General features: G+C 37.0%; 1 protein-coding gene across 4 annotated transcripts in view; it reads right to left on the bottom strand.

Moving 5' to 3' along the window:
* CKAP5 (cytoskeleton associated protein 5) overlaps positions 1 to 21,953 on the bottom strand; it is a 105,171-nt gene that overhangs the window by 41,654 nt on the left and 41,564 nt on the right. For all 4 annotated transcript variants that reach the window (XM_019975167.2, XM_019975165.2, XM_070767642.1 and 1 more), the window contains exons 4-15: positions 21,409 to 21,615; positions 18,289 to 18,460; positions 17,555 to 17,687; positions 17,205 to 17,305; positions 15,261 to 15,374; positions 9,685 to 9,789; positions 5,729 to 5,818; positions 5,459 to 5,623; positions 4,837 to 4,965; positions 3,932 to 4,114; positions 1,183 to 1,296; positions 785 to 895 (exon numbers count right to left, since the gene is read on the bottom strand). In XM_019975167.2, the coding sequence (XP_019830726.2) occupies positions 785 to 895; positions 1,183 to 1,296; positions 3,932 to 4,114; positions 4,837 to 4,965; positions 5,459 to 5,623; positions 5,729 to 5,818; positions 9,685 to 9,789; positions 15,261 to 15,374; positions 17,205 to 17,305; positions 17,555 to 17,687; positions 18,289 to 18,460; positions 21,409 to 21,615 (1,624 nt within the window). The remainder of the gene's footprint in view (positions 1 to 784; positions 896 to 1,182; positions 1,297 to 3,931; positions 4,115 to 4,836; positions 4,966 to 5,458; positions 5,624 to 5,728; positions 5,819 to 9,684; positions 9,790 to 15,260; positions 15,375 to 17,204; positions 17,306 to 17,554; positions 17,688 to 18,288; positions 18,461 to 21,408; positions 21,616 to 21,953) is intronic.

Below are 21,953 nucleotides of genomic sequence, written 5' to 3' on the forward strand. Positions count from 1 at the left end.
GTTAATAGTGATGCCACCGAAACTCTTTTTCCCCCACATTTCAGGAATTCACAAAGTTTGCCCCATGGAAAGTAACGTTAACAATTTCAATTTGCGTAGTGTATGGCAGAAACTGTTTATATATATTTTGACTTATTTGATTTTCCTAAAAATAGAGCATAGTAGAGTAGATTAGACGTGTATAAATACAGGTTTCAAAGAAGCACAAATTCAGGTCTAAATCTGAGTGGTGGATGCAGGACTGGAAGCCAGGTCTCCTGGCTGAAGTCTCAGGATTCTTTCAGTTTCTCCACACCCCTCCTCATCAGAACCAAAGAGTGTGTGCCAAAATGAACTGCTGTGCTCCTGTCCAACACAGACTTTTTTTTTAAAGAAGCTTATCATACCAAGTAATAATGTCTAGTCTTCTAAGAATCATGACAACAAAAAGGGAAACATAGAAAATCGATGAGGGGTGGTTTAAGTGAAGAGACCTGTTTGACAAGTAGGTTTAATACCATATAATATTAAAATTCATGTAAGTCTTATAATTCAGAACAAACCTAATTTTCTTGAGTAAGCACTAAGTTATGAACTGACAGAAGCCACAGAAAGCAGATGTTGAAAGATAAACCCAACACTGCTAAAAAGCAAACAAAAACGCTGCCTCATCTTTAGTTAACATCCATCAAACATGCTCACTGGTTATAAAACACAGCAATTAGGGCTAGTCCTTCACCGGCCAAGTCATCACTTCTCTATAATGTAATTTTCTTTCACATTCAACTCATCCTCGTGCGCCCACCTTCTGGAACTCTTCCATACAGGCCAGCCTTTCCTTCCAGTTACTGCTGTCGAGAAGCTGTATACAGGTAGCAGGAAGGACAGCTGAAGCTTTTTCTTCACATACTTCGATCTGTAAGATACAAAACATTAACACTAATAATTGCTTAAGGAAACAGAAGAAAAGAATGTAGGAATACTCCAACTAAAACCACAAGGACACTCCCATAGGTGTGCTTTAGTATCTGAGGATTCTATTACACCACTATAAAGGGGAAGTTTGTCCAAGGCATGGTTTCAGTAAGTTAAAAAGGTATCAATTAACCATGTTATAGAGTTCAGCAAAGAAAGAACTCGAATCTCCTCGAAGGCACTGACTGTGTGCTGTCCCGACTGTGAGGCATGCTGTGTAAGACTGACCGAGAGCTCAGGCTCCACCATTTCTTTAGTCTCTACTGCTTTCTTGCTCTTGGTCCCAGTGCCTCCTGTGCCTCCTTGAGCAGCCGGTTTTCCCTTCTTTGGTGGCCCGCCAGGCTAAAAGTGAACAGAAAAACATTAAACCAGGTAAGGATTCAGAATAGTGATTCTTAGACATTCTTAGACAAATCTGATTAAAATGAGGGATCACTCAACCAACAACAAAAAAAACCATATTTTTTTTTGCCCACAGAATTTAGCAATTTCAAGGGTAGACTGACTTCCTGAAGATCACTCATGGGGAAATCTATAGAAGCTGTATTAAGAACCTCAAATTCTAAATGAGCTAATTGAGACTAATGAAATACAAATGATGAACTGGTTTTATACTATATGTATTTACAGATTAATTTGAGAATTAATGTTTGGTGCCTAAAATGCCTCTAGATCTTTCCTACACTAGTAAAGGACAGTTCCTGAGTTATAATATTTACTCAGTATTTGACCACAAGGAACTCCAGTAACATGAGATTATATTATTATTCACTGTAGAACTATCTGCTTTGTGAAGGAAAAGAGGTGCTGTGCCAATTTCAGTGAGTGTTCTAGTTATGTTGAAGATGGCTATCTCACTGAATTTTTTTTTATTGTTTCATAAAAGTTTTCCAGATGACTTGCTTGGGTTTCCCAAGAATATACTCATATAATCTATAAAAATGATATATTTAATCATGTCAAAGTTCCATCCATTTCTTTATGGTTAACAGTTTTTATCAAGAAGACATACTGAAGTTTATTATGTTCCTTTTCAATGTCTGAAATTAGATTTCTTTTGATCTATCAAGTCAGTGATTTTTCTAATATTAATATCAAACTATCCTTGCAATCCTGGAATAAACTTCAGTTGGTCATACTTTTTATTGTACCCACTGGATTCTATCCACTAATACTCTATTTAAATATCTTGATTTATTTCACCTATATACTTTTTATTGTACCCACTGGATTCTATCCACTAATACTCTATTTAAATATCTTGATTTAAGTTTATTTCACCCCAGTTTTGAACAGTCGCAAGAAAATAGCAGTTTATAATAAGGTACAGAGTCATGGGCAGTAACATGAATATGCCAACACACATCACTCCTCTACCTATTTTGGGTATCCGTTAAGCAATGCCTAAAGGTTAAGAAATGCCTAAACCTAAAAAGAAAAAGATAAAATGACAAAGGACCAAATTAGTCTTGAACATGCAGACCTGTTCTGAAACCACTGTTATCTTGAACATACTCTGAGCTTTTAAGTGGGGTAATGAGCAAAACTAAGATGCTGGTTTTTAATCAAAGAAAACCTCTAACACTTGCCAGTTCACATTAGCAGTAACTGTGCTGATTCAGAGTAACTACCCCATAAAGAGAAATTTATTTATTTTCTAACTGTAAAAGTAGAAATTTTTACACTCTGATTTATTACAACACCTTTTCTGGATCTTTTCCCGTAATAGTACTCTGTTTAGAGAAGTAACTCAGTTAACAAATCTTCTACTTTCTTTTTTTAAAACACATATACGTTTATTGGCTTAGTAGATTTATTGGCTGATATTGTCCTACTTATTTTTTCAAAAGAACAAAAGCAGGTCCTCCCTACCCAATCCACAGCTTATTTTGGGGGGAAGGAAAAGAATCCCTTATAAGAGAAAGCCAGCTAACATGGTAATGTTCGGCAAGATAAGAAAAGGTCTTAAGGTGTGGTGCCCAGGTCACTGTCCAGAGAGGCATGAGTTGGTGAGAAAGGAGAAAACAGCTGCCAACTCCCTATACTAGAGTACTGTAGAGACAGCATAACATGAAAGAGAGCACACAGGCTCTGTAGCTAGAGATACCTGGGTTCAAATCCCAGTTCTGCAACTCTGGATATTCAACAAATATATGCAGAATTCCTGTTGTATGCCAGAACCTCTTCTGTGCACAAGGGGTCACCCGTAATAAGCTCTCTCCCCTTGAAGGCTTGTAGTACAGTGTGGAGAGACAGTAAACAAACAGGTGAGCTGTAAGAGCACGTGCAGGACACGTAACCTTGCTGAGCCCTAGTTTGCTTTTCTGGAAAAACAGGGATCACAAAACACTTATCTCAAGGGTTATTATGACAATTAAATGAGATTAAGTAGGTAAAATGCTTCACAAAGTGAGGCTCACTAAATATTAGTTCTTTTCTCCTAATTCCAGGCTGGGGTTCAGGGCAGGAAAGAGAATCAAACTTCTAGCATTTGCAGCAGATAACTTTATGCCTAAGAGAATCCAGTCCAGGAAAAGTGTTCACTGTAAGAAAGTCGTATTTGCCCTTGAGCATTTCCCCCCTTCTACACCACAAGGCGAGGGTGCGGGGGGGAGGCCCTGACAGAATGAAACTTGGTGCAGCAACTTTGGAGCATTATTAGCAAAATGACCAAGGTGACGTTATTAATGTTAAGTGGCCAGTCACACTATCTCATCATTTAATGATACTTTCTGATGCCTTAAAATATACTTCCATATCTTCATTATCATTTTTATCTCTATACAGGTTTCAAATAACCAAATGTACTATTGGAATATTCTGTCTTCATTGAAATATGCTCTGCTGTATTCTGAATGTTGTAATGAGTTCATCTCTCAAATAAAATCATACTGAAGAATGACTATGAACCTGAGATCCAGACCCTACCTTACTACATTCTAGTTTTTAAGCCCCATTTTCCAAGTCATTAATTAACCTTCGCAGCAGGCGCCTTTTTTAAAGGTCCTGGTTTGGGTGCTGAGGCGTCCTTTGTGTCCTTATCTCCTGCAGCCCCTGAAGCAGCCGCCCTTCCGGGCACAGGCTTGAAATCCTTCTTGTCAGCTGCAAGTCCAGCTTTCTTACCATGTACCAGCTCTACTTTTTCTGAACATTCTTTGATCTGGAAAACAAAATTGAGATAGACATTATTGAGCCCAACTTTGAAACACAATCACCACATTACTAAGTCATTTTTAAACCACAACTACATGAGAATTCAGACAGAAAAGCTTCCTTTTCAACAACGATAAACTATCCATATTTTCTGGGCAGTAGATATTATATTTCTATGCAAAGAAAAATTTACGAAGTTTATAATGATCACATTTTTGTAGAAAACAAGTTTACGATTAGTGGGGGAAACGGGGGGAGATAATTTGGGAGACTGGGATTGACATATATACATTACTATATAAAAAACAGATAACTAATAAGAACCTACTGTAGAGCACAGAGAACTCTACTCAATACTCTAATAATCTATATGGGAAAGAATCTAATGAAGAGTGGATATATGAATAACTGATTTACTTTACTGTACAGCAGAAACCCATACAACTGTAAATCAATTATACTCCAATACAAAATTTAACACAAACAATAATCACACTTTTGGTGGTAGACATTCATATTTAGAAAGGCAATTTTCCAGATATTAGAAATGAAATTAACTTAAGATATCATTTTTACTTCTTCTAAAGATTGGTCCAATTTTATTTTTTATAATTTGAAAATATTTCTACTAATCAAGAAACTCTGATCAAAAGGACACCAGTAGACAAACCTAGAATGCACAGAGATAGGACTGCTTTCCAATTTCATTACAATCCATTATTAACCTACCTTATCAAGCTTGAGTTTGTCTACATCAGCTAAGAATGGGTTTACTGCTTTCTCACCAACCACCTTCAAAGCAGTACCTAAAGCTTCAAATGCAGCATCTCTGACTTCAGGAGCAGAATCATTGATGTGCTATAGTCCGGAAATAAGCAGAATGATCTTAATACAAGGTACTTCAGGTATTACTGATTCTACTTCAGACTGAGGGTTGTCAGATAAAGAATTTGCTTTTTACAATTCACAGAAACTAAGCTTAGCTTTCTTTTTGCCAGTTAACAGTTACTCTTCCTCTCACCCTCTATCCAAAATGCCTCACAAGCAGATGATCTTCAACGACTCTCAACTGGATGCCTGTGCTTGACCAGATTCAGCTTAATAGCTGATATCAGTTTATGGGACACATAAATAAAATTTTTAGTAGTTAGGGGAATTATAAATTTATGCTTTTCTTCAAGAATGGGAACACAAATGGTACAAGACTTTGGATTCAATTTCCAAAGCTACAAAGGGTCTGCTCCTCAAAAGACAATAATCTATAGTCACGTAGTCAGTGCATACAATTAGTAGAGAAAAAAAATCTTGCCTAGGTATAAAACAATCCCCCAATTTCAAAGAGAGTCTATACCTTCAGTAGAGCAGCACAAAAGGGCTTTAGTAAGCTCTTTGGCAGGGTAGAAGCAGTGCAGTGGCGGAAGCTTCTTGCAATAAATAGAGATGTCTGTTGCTTGATGGTTGGATTTTTATTATCCATTACTGCTAAAACATCCTCACTGATGTTCTGTAGTGTGGTCTTTAGAAAGAAAATGTGGTGAATAAGCTTTTTTCAGTTGTAAAGAGCAATCAAAGTATCACACTGACAAACTTTACTTGAGACAAAACCACAAACTCAACTTACAGTAAGGAAGATTGCATCAATTGCCTCCTGCAGGGCTTGTACCACTTGAGGCTTCTTCTCTTTGAATTTCTCCAAAATGGTTGGTACAACCTTTACAAGTGAACAGTTGAAATATATTCGGGAAAAAAAATGACATACTAATTAATACATGCTACATCATGAATGAACTTTGAAAACATGATGCTAGAAAAAGACGTCAGTCATAAAGGAGCACACCACACGTGTATTATTTCATCTATGCAAAACATCAGATCCACAGAGGCAGAAAGTATACTAGTGGCTGCCAAGGTCTAGAGGGAGGGGATAATGGGGAGTGACTGCTCACAGATACAGAGTTTCTTTTTTGGGGTGGTGAAAATGTTCTGGAATTAGTGGTTATGGTAATACACCCTTATCGATATACTAAAACCACTGAATTATATACTTTGAGAAGGTGAGTTTTATAGTATATAAGTTATATCTTAATAAAACTTAATAAAACAATGTCTGGATCTACCAAAATAAACAAAAAAAAGTAAACATCTAAGTTGGATTAAAAAATCACTTCCTTTCTTAAAGGGCACAAGAATCTTATGCTGGAACAATCTTATGCCTGTACCATCACAGCAATGCTTCTCAAACTTTTGTTTTCGCATTTGTACCTTACATGCAACCTTACAATCATTTTTTATCAGTAATAACTCTTACTGGACAAAATGATTCTCAACTAAGTGGATTTAGGGTAGGGGAACAGGTATAGTGTATAATTCTTCCTCCTCACTCAAGACTCTGGTAGACCTCACTTGGACTGAGATGTCTCCTGCCCCTTTACTACACTAAAGAAAAAAGAAACAGTACCAGAAATTATAGCAAGTTTTATCAGAATAATATTTCCTATTCAAGTACTAAGTTTAGATCAGTAAATCTGAGAATTTTTATAATGCTTATTTTGTCTTATAAATTATCACTAATTCATTAAACATTTAGTGACTCCCAAGAACATGTATGGAGAAGGCAATGGCACCCCACTCCAGTACTCTTGCGTGGAAAATCCCATGGATGGAGGAGCCTGGTGCACTGCAGTCCATGGGGTCACTAAGAGTCTGACACGACTGAGCGACTTCACTTTCACTTTTCACTCTCATGCACTGGAGAAGGAAATGGCAACCTACTCCAGGGTTCTTGCCTGGAGAATCCCAGGGAAGGCAGAGCCTGGTCGGCTGCCATCCATGGGGTCGCACAGAGTCGGACACGACTGAAGTGACTTAGCAGCAAGAACATGTATTGAATATATGTAACCAGGCACTGTGCTAGCAGGCAAATTAAGGTTATTTTTTAAGATCTAAAACAATATATGGCAAAACTCAATGGCACCTCCTGCCACCCCATTTTTTAAAAAAAATTTCACGGAAGTGATACAGATCAGAAGAAATATAGTTTCCACGGAAAATATAAAACTGTTTATTTGTTTTTACTGTTTCATAACATTATTTAAGTTTCATGTGTACCACATGATAATTTGACTTATACATACACTACGGCATGCTCACTACCAAAAATCTAGTTTTAATTTGTTACCATACAATTGATTATGGCATTTGATAGTTTTTTTTTTTTTTTTCCTTTGTTTTATGGACAAAATCCCATGATCACACTAAGCTATCATTTAGATTTGTTTGGGGAAGGGTGCTTTAATAGTTGAGACTGAACCCACCCCCTGCCTCTCCCATCCATCACCTGAGACTTCACTCCCACTGTGTGCATGTTAGTTAGAGAGCAGGGTGTTGGGCTACAGTATTTGTTTAACCTCCCTAAGAACTGTGCAAGGTATCTGTCCTGAAAGCTGCGAATTTATGGTCTAGCAGACTTACATTATATACAGATAATGATTAACTGGGAATAAAAGAATGAGAAGTGTGACGCAAAGCAGCAAACTGAATGCTTCACCAGTGGCAACCCAGAACTGTCCCCTCACCCTGCGTCTTGTAGGGAGGCAGGGAGTTTTTTTGCTGTTGTGTTTTAAAAGCTGGAACTCAATCATGCCATATTTCCCGCTGCTGCTGAAACAATCCATAGAAGACACACCACCTATGTGCATTGTCATGTATCTTAATGTCAGTCCTTGGCTTTACATGACATAAAATAAGTTGGTGGTTTTGTTTTAGTGTGGTAGAGATTTTTTGTTGTTTTTTAGTTTTGCTTTTACAAATGGTAAAGAGTCTGCCTGCACTGCGGGAGACTCGGGTTTGATCCCTAGGTCAGGAAGATCTACTGGAGAAGACAATGGCAACCCACTCCAGTATTGTTGCCTGGAAAATCCCATGGACAGAGGAGCCTGGCAGGCTACAGTCATGACTTCACTTTTTATCCATTTTGCCTTTCACCAATCAAAAAAATCAAGATATTTTAATAGCTGTAAAGCTAAAGTTCACTTTTACATATATTGCTAAAAGGTTGTTTATAAATAACGAAAATAAAGCTGAACCACAATAACATACTTGATATCAAACATAGTATATAATTTTAAGGGGGGACAAATACCCCAAACTATAAAGCACGAGAGATAGTCTTTATGCTGCACGCAAAAATCAGAAAGCCAGAATCAGAATTCAAACTAGAGGGCTAGGTAATCATCTATAATCAACTATAAAATTAGTAAATTAAAATGTATTTTAAGAATTGTTTTCCAGCTGAAAAATTATTTCTAATACAAAAGTATAAAATATTCTAAGCAACACAAAACTGACCAACACAAAACTGACCAAAGCTAATCAATACATTTGATAGCACACACACACACACATACAGACACTATGTAATAAGTAATGAATGCTATAAAATACTGAATATAATTTTACTCCAATTTGTGATTTACATGTCTAAGGGTTGTATAGACCCTTATTTTTATTTCCCTGGTAACAAGCTAGTCACGATTTATTTTTATTTGGTAGTGTCTTGTTTTTTTTAGTTAAGTTCTCCGAAATTATTTTTAATGCTATGAGTAAGCAAGCTCTAAATACCATAACTAAGTGAGGTTAGATGTTTGCTTCACAATATAAACTGACACATGACTAGAGACTGTTAGGAGACTCTCAAGTCAATCTAGGGAATCAAATGATCAAGTGGCTAGTAAGTTAACCCTAAAGTTCAGTACAGTCAATTTACAGGAGGCTTAGCCAATCTAAGTAATACAGATAAGATTTAGAGATCAATTGACAGAAGCCAGAACTAAAGAAAACATCCCAAACTTGAGTGCTTCCAAATTTATATTCAACAAATGTCTCTAGTCAAGAGTTTCTTATAATATACTGATATATCACCAACAGTGCAACCTACATAAAACATCTCAAGTATGTGAAAGTGAAAGTCGCTCAGTCGTGTTCGACTCTTTGCAACCCCATGGACTATACACAGTCCGTGGAATTCTCCTGGCCAGAATACTGGAGTGGGTAGCCTTTCTCTTCTTCAGTGGATCTTCCCAACCCAGGAATCAAACCCAGGTCTCTTGCATTGCAGGCAGATTCTTTACCAGCTGAGCCATCAGGGAACCCCACCTCAAGTATATAAGTAAACTATTATTTTTTAAAATAGAAAAACACTATACATTTTATACATTAATCTCATTTCTGGTTTTATACTGCCTTTCCTATTCTCATTTTTACTCTGTTCTGGTTATCACAAGTTATATTTCATCCTGTTATACTGTACATCGTATTTTAAGAGCAAAACAGGATATTAGTAAGTAAATGAATAAGCAAATCAACTCAATTAAGTACTTTAGGTCAAGTGCCTGATTTTCTACATAAAGCTAGTAAATTTAGTTACAACTGACATCTTTATTGTAAAATAAATGTTTTAATGAGCTATGCTTAGTACTAATAAAACTTATGCCAAAAGCTGTTTTAAAGCATAAAGCAAATTAGCCATCCATTTTTGATAAAACTGTTAATCTATATCGAAAAAGGAGTGTTACTTACGTGTCCTGCATATTGTCCAAATTTCTTTCTTAGCCCAACAGCCAGGCCAGTAAGACATTTTGCTGCCAAAGCTACCAACATGACATTGGTGTCCTTTCCAACAACCTACAAAGGGTGGAAAAAAAGGAAAACAAAGGAGTCACAGTCCCAAAGAAGAAGAGTAAAAATTTACTCTTAAAAGAACTCTGAAAGCTATTATGTAATGGGCAGCCAACTTTGTTCTGTACAAGTGGAAAGATTCTTCTTTGACAATATAAAATTTGGGAGCTTCTCTTCCTTATGTCTAGTCTCCTACCTTAAAGCTCTACCAACAAAATATACGTACAACCACATCAAATCTTTAACTCCCCACTGGTGGTAGTCTGGGCTGTCAGCACTGCACAACTGTGCAGGCGACTCTCATACTGGCAGCAAAGCTGGAGGCCTCTTGACTTTGCTTTGGGGAAGGGAAAGTCAAGACAGTATCTCTGCAAGACACCACGGAGTAGCAGCTCTAACATTTATACCCAAGAAGCACCAGTAGAAGTGCTGTTGGTACTTTCAAGAAGCTGATGAGATGTAAACTATTTTTATAGGATGGATAACAACAAGGTCCTACTGTATAGCACGATCTCTATATTCAGTGTCCTGTGATAAACCATAATGGAAAAGAATGTTTAAAAAAAAAAAAAAAAGGAAGTGGATGAGGATTCTAAATTGCAAATACCTCTGCAACCATTCCTGAGGGGGCTTACGGCCTTGCAGTTGCCGTTTTAGTTCCCTAGTGACCATCTGGCTTGTATTCAGAGTCTCTCATCAGAGTGTCCTCCAGCAGCGTTAATACTACCACCCTCCTACAGCATACCCTACAAAACCCAGAACTTAGCAAAACTCATAGGTAGTAGCTGAATTTGTATCAACTTAGCAAGACAGTGACTACTATTGCCTCAGTTCCTTTCTGCTAGGATTTTACTGTGGTTTACTGTTCAAGCCAGCTGATGCTAAAAGGATGCTTTACTTTTAAGTGCCCCCAAATCTTAGCTTTTTCATGCTTTCCCCAGGTAGAAGAAATACTTTCATTCTATTTTGGATTTTATCCCTAAGATCTGGTATTTCATGAGCAGAACATTTCATTCCAGATTCCCTGAATTAAAGAACCCTAATGCACAGCATTATGCATAGCAAGACAGTCCTATATATATACATTCCCTACCGAGGAGTAAGGATTAAAAGACCAACATTTATTAAAAACAAATTAGATGCTATAATTTTATAGGTGCTTTATAATCTTTATTCAATTTTTACTCTATAAAATAAGTACTATTATTATCTCAATTTTGTGGATTTCAAAAATTAAATAGAGATTAATACGTTCAAGATCACAGAGTTGGCAAATGGTAGTGCTGTGATTCAAACTCAGTCTGCTTTGACCCCAAAGCTTTTGCTATCTTTACTAAAGCACATTCTCCTTCTAAACTCATGGCAAATTTATTTTCCTTATGAGAAGATGAGACCAGGGTCCTAATAAATGTTTTGTAAAATCTATAATTAAGTCTAGGTATTAAAATGCTATTCATTTTTGTATTGAACATATTGGCATTTGTGTCTGGCTTATTTTTCTTTACTAAAACATCTCTAAGGTATTATTTACATGCTAGATTTTGTATTTAGCATCTGAACATATATTCTAGAAAAGGTTATCAAAAACATGCTAGACCCCATTGCAAGAGATCCTACTTCAATGAATTTGGGATTGGATTTGGACATCAGTATTTTAATACATTCAAAGGTGCTTTTGTTATACTGGCCTAGTTAAACGACATCATTCAATCGAATTCTTAAGAGACTATCTAACATTACCATAAGAGCAGTAGCCAGTGGAAATTGAATCTTAGACACTGATGACCCCTAATGCAAAGTTTTGAAAAGGATCTTGTGAACCTATTATAGTTCAGGATATAGCAAAAGACTGAGTGCATTTATTGGTAAGTGATGAACCAGGCATACAGTACAATATTTGCCTATTAACACTCATTCTCACCCATTCCAGTTTGACTAAACAAGTGGTTCTTAACTGGGAAACAGGAATGGGGAAAACGGAAAAGTGTTTATTTTTAAGAAAAACAGTGTACACGGAGGGACTCCATTTCAGGGTTGAAGAAAAAGTCAGTAATTCTGTTTGAGATCAGGGAAAGAAAAGTTATAGCTCACAATGTTAATTTAATCTAAATAATGGGAACTGCTCTATAATTAAAATTGCTGTCACTTCTACCTAATTGATTTTAAGTAATAATCAATTACTACTTATCTTTAACTAGTAATGTGACCCACTAAACAGTAATCAAAACAAAAACACTGTTGACAGACAATACAAACAGGGCCACGGCCACCAGAAGTCTACCGCTACAACAAAGCGTGGCCCCTGCCACCCTGACTAAGGAGCCCACGTGCAGCAATGGGGATCCAGTTCAGCCAAAAACAAGTAACAAATTTTTAAAAAATTTTTAAAAGAAATTATTTCAGTAACACTGTGAGGAATTTCAAAATGAGTAGCTTTTTACTACTTGTATTTAAGGAAAAAAACTGGGAAATTAGTAAGATTACTTGACAAAGACAACAGAGAGAAGAGACTATGGAGGGAAGAGGGATGGGTCCACAAAGACCAATTAAGTCAATATAACATGGATCTGGGGCTGGACATGGGGTGGGGGCGTGGGGAGAGAAGGATAAGAGTGGGATTAGCAGATGCAAAGTAGCATACGGAAGGTCAATAAACAATAAGGTGCTACTGTACTGAACAGGGAACTACATTCAATTTCTTGGGATAAACTATAATGGAAAAAATATTAAAAAGAATGCATATATATATATGTATAACTGAATCACTCTGCTGTACAATAGAAATTAACACAACACTATAAATCAACTATATAATAAAACAAAAACAATATGGATATGAAGTTTATTTTGTCTACAAGTAACTAAAATAGAAAATAGAAAAACAAAAATATCATGTTTCATGTTAATTTATATTGACATTAATTTTTCATGGTTTTAAATATTTTAGCCACAAAATTAAGTTTCTTTTTACTGGTTTGTAGCCTCTGATTGACTGCCCCAACTCCACCATGTGAAGAGGGAAAGACGTGCCTCCTGCTACCATAAGATCTCACACAGATCCACTGTTTATGTCTACCCAGATATAAAAATCCATGACCTTCTCTGTATAGAACACAGTGAAAGTTTATATTCACAGTCACAAAACCAATGGAAATCACAGAACAGTTTTCATCTGAAAAGCTAATATCCTAAGAAAATGCATGTAGAGAACATCAATTATTAACATTCCTGATTTCAATTAACATTCCTGATCATTACATGAGGAAAAACAAAAGCTTTTATTTGAGGCATTGAGAATTCAGTGCAATATATCATGTTTCCATAAGATTCCTGATTTTAAAAATTATATGCTAGAACTTACAGAGAATCTGAAGCTCTCTTCAAGGTCACTAGAATCCCTCTTACTGCCTTCTACCCTTCCTCTTTCCTCCTAGGCTCCAGGTTGGTGAATCTTTTCCCTAGGGCCATTCCCTTTTAACAACAGTCAGTCCTTTGTAACTGCAGATTCCGGAGGCCAACAGTACTCATTGCACTATGCCCTTTTATACAAGGAACTTGAGCAGATTTTAGTGTAGATGGGAGCTCCTGGAACCAACCCTCTGCCCCCCTTTTCCCCCAACCTGGGGCTATCGAGAGATGACTGTAGTCTTGCCTGGGTCTGTGGCTCTTCAAGATAGATGACAGAGGAACAATGATTTTGACAAATTATATCCCTGTCTCCAAATCCTACTTGGAGGAAAGCAAAGGAAGACTAACTATGAGAAAATACAGTCCAGCCTCATTATTCACGAATTTCACATTTGCAAATTCATCTATCCATTAAAATTAACTGATAAGCCCCAAATCAATAATCGAGGCACTTTCCTGGTTACTCACAGATAAGCACAGAGCTGGGAAAAATCTGAATTGCCTGATATGCACATTCCCAGCTGAGATGAACAATGCAATACTCTGCCTTTGTCTTTTAGCTCTTACACTGTAAACAAGTGTCTTTTTCATAGTCTAGTTTACTGCCATGGGTTTTTTCCTGCATTTTCGTGCTTTTGGTTGGTGCTCCCACTGTTTAAAGTGACCCACAAGTATAGTGCTGAGGTGCTCTCTGGTGTTCTTACATGCAAAAAGGCAGTGATGTCTCTTTCAGAGAAAATAAATGTGTTAGGCAGACTTTGTTCAGGCATGAGTTATACTGCTGTGAGTTCAATGTTAAGGAATCAATCACATATAGTGAATAAGACATCCTCAAACAGAATAAAACAAGGTTATGCATTGATCAGTTGATGAAAATGTGATCATAGGGCTGCAGGACCTTAACCCTGTATATTCTCTTGGAGCAATGGTTCAGCATTTGCTAATTCAGTGTTTGTGGTGACATTATAGAATATAACTACTATGAATAATGAGAATTACTCTACTTACATATTCATTTAATTAAAGAGTAACCTCCCTCACCCCCCACCATGCTGCTGCTGCTGCTTCTGCTAAGTTGCTTCAGTCGTGTCCGACTCTGTGCGACCCCATAGATGGCAGCCCACTAGGCTCCCCCGTCCCTGGGATTCTCCAGGCAAGAACACTGGAGTGGGGTGCCATTGCCTTCTTCAATGCATAAAAGTGAAAAGTGAAAGTGAAGTCGCTCAGTCGTGTTCGACTCTTAGCGACCCCATGGACTGCAGCCCACCAGGCTCCTCCATCCATGGGATTTTCCAGGCAAGAGTACTGGGGTGGGGTGCCATTGCCTTCTCTGCCCCACCATGCTAATCCTCTATTAATTTCAAGCTGAAGAAGCAAATAAAACATTTTATCCTTGCTATATTCAAGAAGGCGCCTTAAAAAAAAAAAAGGAAGACACCTTCAGTCTCTTAAGCTCTATTAAAACGACATCCACAAGTGTCTGACCTGACTTACAGATTTTATGAAAAGCCACTACATACAAAAATATCCACCCCAGCATTCAACTTGCTTGGAACTAAGTAATACCAAAGAGTATTTTCTAAAATACTTCTTTCTTATTTAGTACTTACCTGCTTTATAACTGACCACATATCCCCAGGTCCTGTGCTTCACTTTACATGTTAATAATGTGGTATCACTTACTACCTACCTAATGAAAAATACTCTTCACATCTAATATTTGTTCCATTAAAAACACCCAATTTAAAAAGCTCATTCTGTAGAATTATAAAACTAGAATATTTTGTTCTAGATCAGCAAGATTCTCTATTTCTTAACGTTTGTGTATGCTATCAAATAGCATATTTACAGTCAAAGTGATAATTAACAAAGATTAAAAACCAATCCCTCTAAACTAAGACCAATCATTTTAAATAATCCTTAAAAAAATATGTATGCATATAATTAAAAAACAATCAACAGTGTTCCCTAAATGGCGGTGCTAACTGTGATAAAAAAGATGACTGATGAAGAAAAATAACGGCCTGGTCTGTTGTTGGGATACCAATGCTGAAACTCCTCATATTTACCTTCTTCAAAGCTTTTACTAAATCTGCATAATCGCCTGCTTCCAGTTTGGGGTTTTTCACTAGTACTTCCACAGCTTCCAGGGCTTCTTTTCTTTCTTGCCATTTTTTTGCCTCCTACAAGACACAATATGAGTCACGTGGAGAACAGAAAACAAGAAAGCAAAACAAAAGTCTATTTCTTTCGTGCTACTAATTCAAAGATATCTGTTTTTTTGTTTTTTAGAAACTTTCTAAAGCTAGTTAGAAATCAACATTACAAAACTATGTAGCCAAGCAGAATGTTAAATTCATGTGTATAAAATTTTGTTCATATGTAAAAAGTATTTTTGTAACATTTCATAATCCTAATGTTCTACAATAAATAAGCAGGATGAAACACCACAGATCGTTCTTCTCATTTTCTAGGTAAATTTTAAGCAAGTGTTAAACAGAAAACACTAATAGAAGTATTTCTAGCATATCTCACAGTAGCACATCTACAGGAGAGAGGAATTTCTATACTGATAACATTAGAAACACCAGACAAGAACAAACATATAACCAACAACCAATACTGTTCTAATTCTGGATATCAGTTTTCCTAACTGTAGGTATAGTGTTATTTTTTTTTGTTTCCTTTGTGGTCATAAAGTAGAAAATGCTTCACTAGAATTTGAATTCGAATATTCACTGTTGGAAAGAACTAGGGATACAAAGATGACAAATGCGTCATCTTGGAGGTAATTATAATTCACTTCAATTTATCAAATATATATTTGTTCATCAGAAGATAACAGAATACCCAAGGAGCTGATAGTAGAGATAGATCTTCAATAAATAACTATCAGGTCATGACCACGGGGAAAGGAGAAGTACAAGCTGCTTTGGGATAGCAAAGGATTTAACTCAGTTTAGGTTATCAGGTAAGACCTCTTCCCCAAAGTGATGCTTAAGGTGGGATCTGGATGATGAAGAGATACTATGGGGTAAATGGGAACGGGGGGAAATAGTGTTATAGGCAGAAAGAACAGCATATGACAAAGCCCAGAGTTTAGGGTGGAAAAAAAGTCTGGTGCGTTTGATACCAGGAGAAATTCAGTATGACTGGAGCGTGGGAAGTGACAGCAATTAGACATGTGGCTGGAAGGTACATGGAGGCCTCAAAGGTACCATAGATTGCCTCAATGACTACAGTATGATTTCAAACATCATCTTAAAACCCATGGAAGCCGTTGAAAGATTTTAATAAGGCAATAATATAGAAAGATTTCCATTATCAGAATGAAAATGACACTTCTAATTATACTATGAAATATAATGGGAAGGAGGCAAGAGCAGACAGGGAGTCTTGTGGAAGATACTGCAGCATATATGGCAAGAGCTGATGGTAATGGTTGGGACAAGACTTTCTCAGTTGGGGGTAATTTTGACTCTTGGGGTATACCTGGCAAAGTCTGGAGACATTTTTGATTGTCATGACTTGGAGGAATGGTATTATTAATACCTGATTGATAAAGGTCAGAGATGCTGCTAAACATCCTACAGTGTACAGACAATCCCCGAAACAAATATCTGGCCAAAAAATGTCAACAGTGTCAAGTTCAAGAAACCTTGGGGAAGGGGAAAAAAAAAAAAGCAGTTACCCTTGGGTAGAGAAAGAAACCCTGGGGATGGAGAAAAGAGAATGAATTTGAGATATATTTAAAGGTAAGACCAGACAGAAAATGAGGAAAAGTTAAAAGTCAAGAATAATGTTTGGGTTTCTGGCAAGATGTGAAAAAATGGACTAATGTAGGCACTTATTCAAACTAGTATGGGAACCAAGAAGAAACCACTGACTCATTCTAACAGGGGAGATATGGTGGAAGAGGGTGCACCAGGAAGAGGGCTCAGCAGGGCATTCTCCAACAATATTCAAGTAACTATTAAACATGAAATAAATCAAAGAAGTTTACCATTACTTACAATTTTGTCATAAAAGTCTTTGGGAAGCTTGGAAAGAATTTCTACTGCTTCCAAAAGCTCATAAGCATCTATCTGTGGTACCTCATCACCATCGTCACCACCTTCCGGGAGGAAAACAAAACAAACCTTAAAAATGGATGAAATGGTTTTACTTACCAAACAGTCGTCAGTTGTCCTTTCACACTCCTGATGCAATCTTGCCACAGGAGGGACCAGAATTATTAATCCTACAAACAACTTGTATTTTATCAAATGGCGGTCCTATAAAATTTACCTTGTGAACACAGGTTCCTGTTACAGGGCCAGTCTTGCTAATTTTTTACAGAAACCAGTGTTGATAAGTGGCTTACCTCCCTCAGCATCTCCACCAGCAGACTGTTGCTGTTCCAATTTAGCTTCTAGTTCTTGCTGGGAACGCAGAAACCTAGCTGGTCTAGGAGCACCTGTTGGCAGCTTGACCCACTCTTCTTCTAGTTCTTTCAACTGCAAATACCATAAAATATTTTAAAAACGTATCTAGATCTCTGCTATTAGAGAACGTATTTATATTTACTAACAGACCTGAACCCAATTTCTTATTTATGCGGCTCTAATAAGGCAAATCAGAAAAGATAAACTTAAATTGTGTACATTTTGTAGTAAAAGTCAAACCAACGTATACCTACTACAATGAAGATGTGTGACTAAACAGTTAGAAAAGAATAAAATCCACTTTTTAAGACACTCTTATTATTTCATGAATTCACATATATTTGCATCAAATAGTACCTCTAAAACCAACCGAAATATAAAAAATAAGTAGAATCCATTCTGTTCAAATGGATATTAAGTCCTACAGTATTATAAAAGGATCTTTTAAACTGTTATAGTTTTGACACTAACATACTGGTATCACAGAATACACAGTATTTAACTTGAGTGGACAAAAGTAACAGCAGAAACAGGTATGTTTGGAAAAAACAGATTTCAAAGTAAAGAATGAAAAATAATTATTTGTAAGGATAAAATATCAACAACAACGACAGGAAGGAGCTATCTCCATATCAACCTTATATAAAGGCAACCAGAAAACGTAGTGCCTTACCTGGACAGGGTTTATGTTTTGTAACGGGGGTCTCAGAGCATCTCGAATCCATCTATAAATCTCTACAGCAATTAATTTGGCTTCATCTCGAACAGCCTTCTCTCGAGATTCAAAGAGTTTTGGCAACACTTTGATAATTGGCTTCAGTAAGATGATTTTGGAACCGAATTCACTGGAATTAAAAATTGGGGGGAAAAACCTGTCACCATTGGAGAAGGCAATGGCACCCCACTCCAGTACTCTTGCCTGGAAAATCCCATGGACGGAGGAGCCTGGTAGGCTGCAGTCCATGGGGTCGCTAGGAGTTGGACATGACTAAGAGACTTCGCTTTCACTTTTCACTTTCATGCATTGGAGAAGGCAATGGCAACCCACTCCAGTGTTCTTGCCTGGAGAATCCCAGGGACGGGGGAGCCTGGTGGGCTGCCGTCTATGGGGTCGCACAGAGTCGGACATGACTGAAGTGACTTAGCATTAGCATGCACTATGCTTGGGTAAAATATTAACTTGAATTCACTCAAACTCAGTTTTATATCTATATACAATAGGGACATATATAGGTCAAGTTTTTTTCAGGGAAGAAGAAAAAAGGAACTTATAACAACATCTGTATTTAGATGCCATTCTTCCAAGAATGTTATTTAATGTCCAGAGTCCAAAATAATACTACCATTTAAAAACTTTCTAGGTAATCAGTCTAGGAATTACTTAAATCTAAAATAGACCAACACTCATGTAACATCTTAAATATATATGTATGTACATATAAAAGCTTAAAATACAAACAAATCAATTTATAAATAGTTAAATGAGTGAAATTTATTTTTAATAATCTTTTATTAACTTTCTATGTAATTATGGGGATTCACTCTGCTTGACAGATCACTAATCCTGGCAGTGCGTCTTTCATTCAAAATACAATGGAAACAGTGTCAGACTTTATTTTGGGGGGCTCCAAAATTACTGCAGATGGTGATTGCAGCCATGAAATTAAAAGATGCTTACTCCTTGGAAAAAAAGTTATGACCAACCTAGATAGCATATTGAAAAGCAGAGATATTACTTTGCCAACAAAGGTCCATCTAGTCAAGGCTATGGTTTTTCCAGTAGTCATGTATGGATGTGAGAGTTGGACTGTGAAGAAAGCTGAGTGCCAAAGAATTGATGCTTTTGAACTGTGGTGCTGGAGAAGACTCTTGAGAGTCCCTTGGACTGCAAGGAGATCCAACCAGTCCATTCTGAAGGAGATCAGCCCTGAGTGTTCTTTGGAAGGAATAATGCTAAAGCTGAAACTCCAGTACTTTGGCCACCTCATGCAAAGAGTTGACTCATTGGAAAAGACTCTGATGCTGGGAGGGATTGGGAGCAGGAGGAGAAGGGGACGACAGAGGATGAGATGGCTGGATGGCATCACTGACTTGATGGACTTGGGTCTGGGTGAACTCCGGGAGTTGGTGATGGACAGGGAGGCCTGGCACGCTGTGATTCATGCAGTCGCAAAGAGTCGGACACGACTGAGAGACTGAACTGAACTGAACTGACTGAAAGCTAACATAGACAGCTTGAGGAAGCTCTGGAACCAAGGACTGAACAGTTTGGCCCGAAGGTTCCATAAAGTCCCAGAGAGCTATCTAGTAGTTCTACTATAGATTCTGAGATGCTTTAGAATAAATACAGAACCATAGAGGGATGGGAATAAACAACATCTATTAGGAAAACATAAGAAAGATTACCTAACTTGTTTTTTTTCCCTACCTTTATTCTCCCAGTCAGCTTAAAAATGAAATAGCCAGAGTTTACAGAATTCCAGATTAGAAACTTTTAATTTTAAGGTAGAATATAGTATGATATATATATATATATATATATATCTTTTATTAAGAAACCAATTACTAAGGATAGAACTGACTTCCCAGGTGGCTCAGACGGTAAAGTGTCCGCCTACAATGCGGGAGACCTGGGATCAATCCTTAGGTCGGGAAGATCTCTTGGAGAAGGAAATGGCAACCCACTCCAGTATTCTTGCCTGGAAAATCCCATGGACGGAGGAGCCTGGTGGGCTACAGTCCACGAGGTCGCAAAGAGTTGTGTCCAATTCACTCACTCAATCTTGACAATGCATCAAGTCACTAAATTTCTAAAATGATAGTATATCTATTACACTATAATAGGTTAGGAATGAGGAAAATTTTATCACAAAAGAATCTAAGTAAAAGCCAAATTTTATGAAAGAACATTATGAACGAAGTGAAAGACAAAGTTTACAGACTTATAAACTGAAGACAGCTTAACAAATTTAAGAATTTTGATACTTTCATGTAAGATAAACACCAAAGGAAGCATATTCTGCAAGAAATAGGTCATATACAAAATCAAAAGAGAACTGAATTGGGAAGATCTTCACACCCATAGGTCACACATTTAGGATTTCATGAGAGCTGCTTTCTGAAGTATCACATGTAGATGTATTGGGGACAGGATATCAGATGAGAAGGACTGCGAGATAAGAACAAACTACTGGTTTGTCTAATTCAGACTTTCATAGAAAATTACAGCTGCTTGTTCCTGAAAGAGATCCCATTCATGAAAAACTTCACTGTCAAACAACATGAAATCCTAGGGTTGAAAATAACGTATTACATAAAAGTTATTTCCTATTTCTGTTGCTATGCCTCTGTTTAAAAGCACACAGCATTTCCTTCTATTTTAAAAGCAGATAAATGAAGGTTGCTTTAGCCAACAACTATGTCTTTAGCCAGCATTTCAAAGTACATACATTTATGCTTGAGGATAAGAGAAAAAGAGCTGTTAAATACCCTGAGGAGTGCTTTTCCAGGAAAAAGTCAATTCATAATCTTAAAACAGGTCAGAAATATACCCCATTCATCTTCCTTAGAAAGAGATTTAGATAAATTAACTATGCAACACACTTCAAGGCTAAAATTACTGACTACAAAGTATCAAGCCTAAAGAATGGCTCTGGTTTTTTCAGGTCACTTTTCTGGTTAGTATGGCCTGCCAAGTCAACCCCAACAGTTTTCATTTCTGTTTAAACCAGGTAGCCAAACTCAATTGAGAGATTATAGTCAACAGAATCGAAGCAAAAAGAAAAGGTCTTACCTTAAGGCTTTCCTCAGTGTCTCTATACAGGCCACAACGATCTTGGGATTCTTATTGTCCAGGCCTTTCAGCAGCTCCTCTTGTACAGCTTCTCCTTTCTCAATCTCTATGTACATTAGACAAATCTCCATGCCTAGCTCCTTGGCTTTGGCTTTGGGTTGGTTGAATACTTTACTTACAACACCTGACACAACCTCTCCCGTGGTTCTGTAACACATAGATTACAAACAATAGCAACCATGCTCATAAAAGCACACGTGAGTGGAAAGAGCTGGAAAGGCTCATGCAAAGTGGGGGAAACAAATACTTTTTTAAAAAAACACTTAGAAATAACGTAAATGAGACTCTAAACATTTATATTCAAGAACATTAAAAAAAAACTTATGCAAACTATTTCCATTTAAGACATGTCACAGCAGATCAGTTTCTATTTATACAGAGAAGAAATTTAAATAAGAAAGCAAAAATACCTTGAAATCTCACTCTCCAGAGAAAACTACTTTCAACTTTATGGTATCCATCCTTCTAGACTTTTCTATATGCAC

This window comes from Bos indicus, chromosome 15, assembly GCF_029378745.1.
Source record: "Bos indicus isolate NIAB-ARS_2022 breed Sahiwal x Tharparkar chromosome 15, NIAB-ARS_B.indTharparkar_mat_pri_1.0, whole genome shotgun sequence".
NCBI classification, from domain to species: domain Eukaryota; kingdom Metazoa; phylum Chordata; class Mammalia; order Artiodactyla; family Bovidae; genus Bos; species Bos indicus.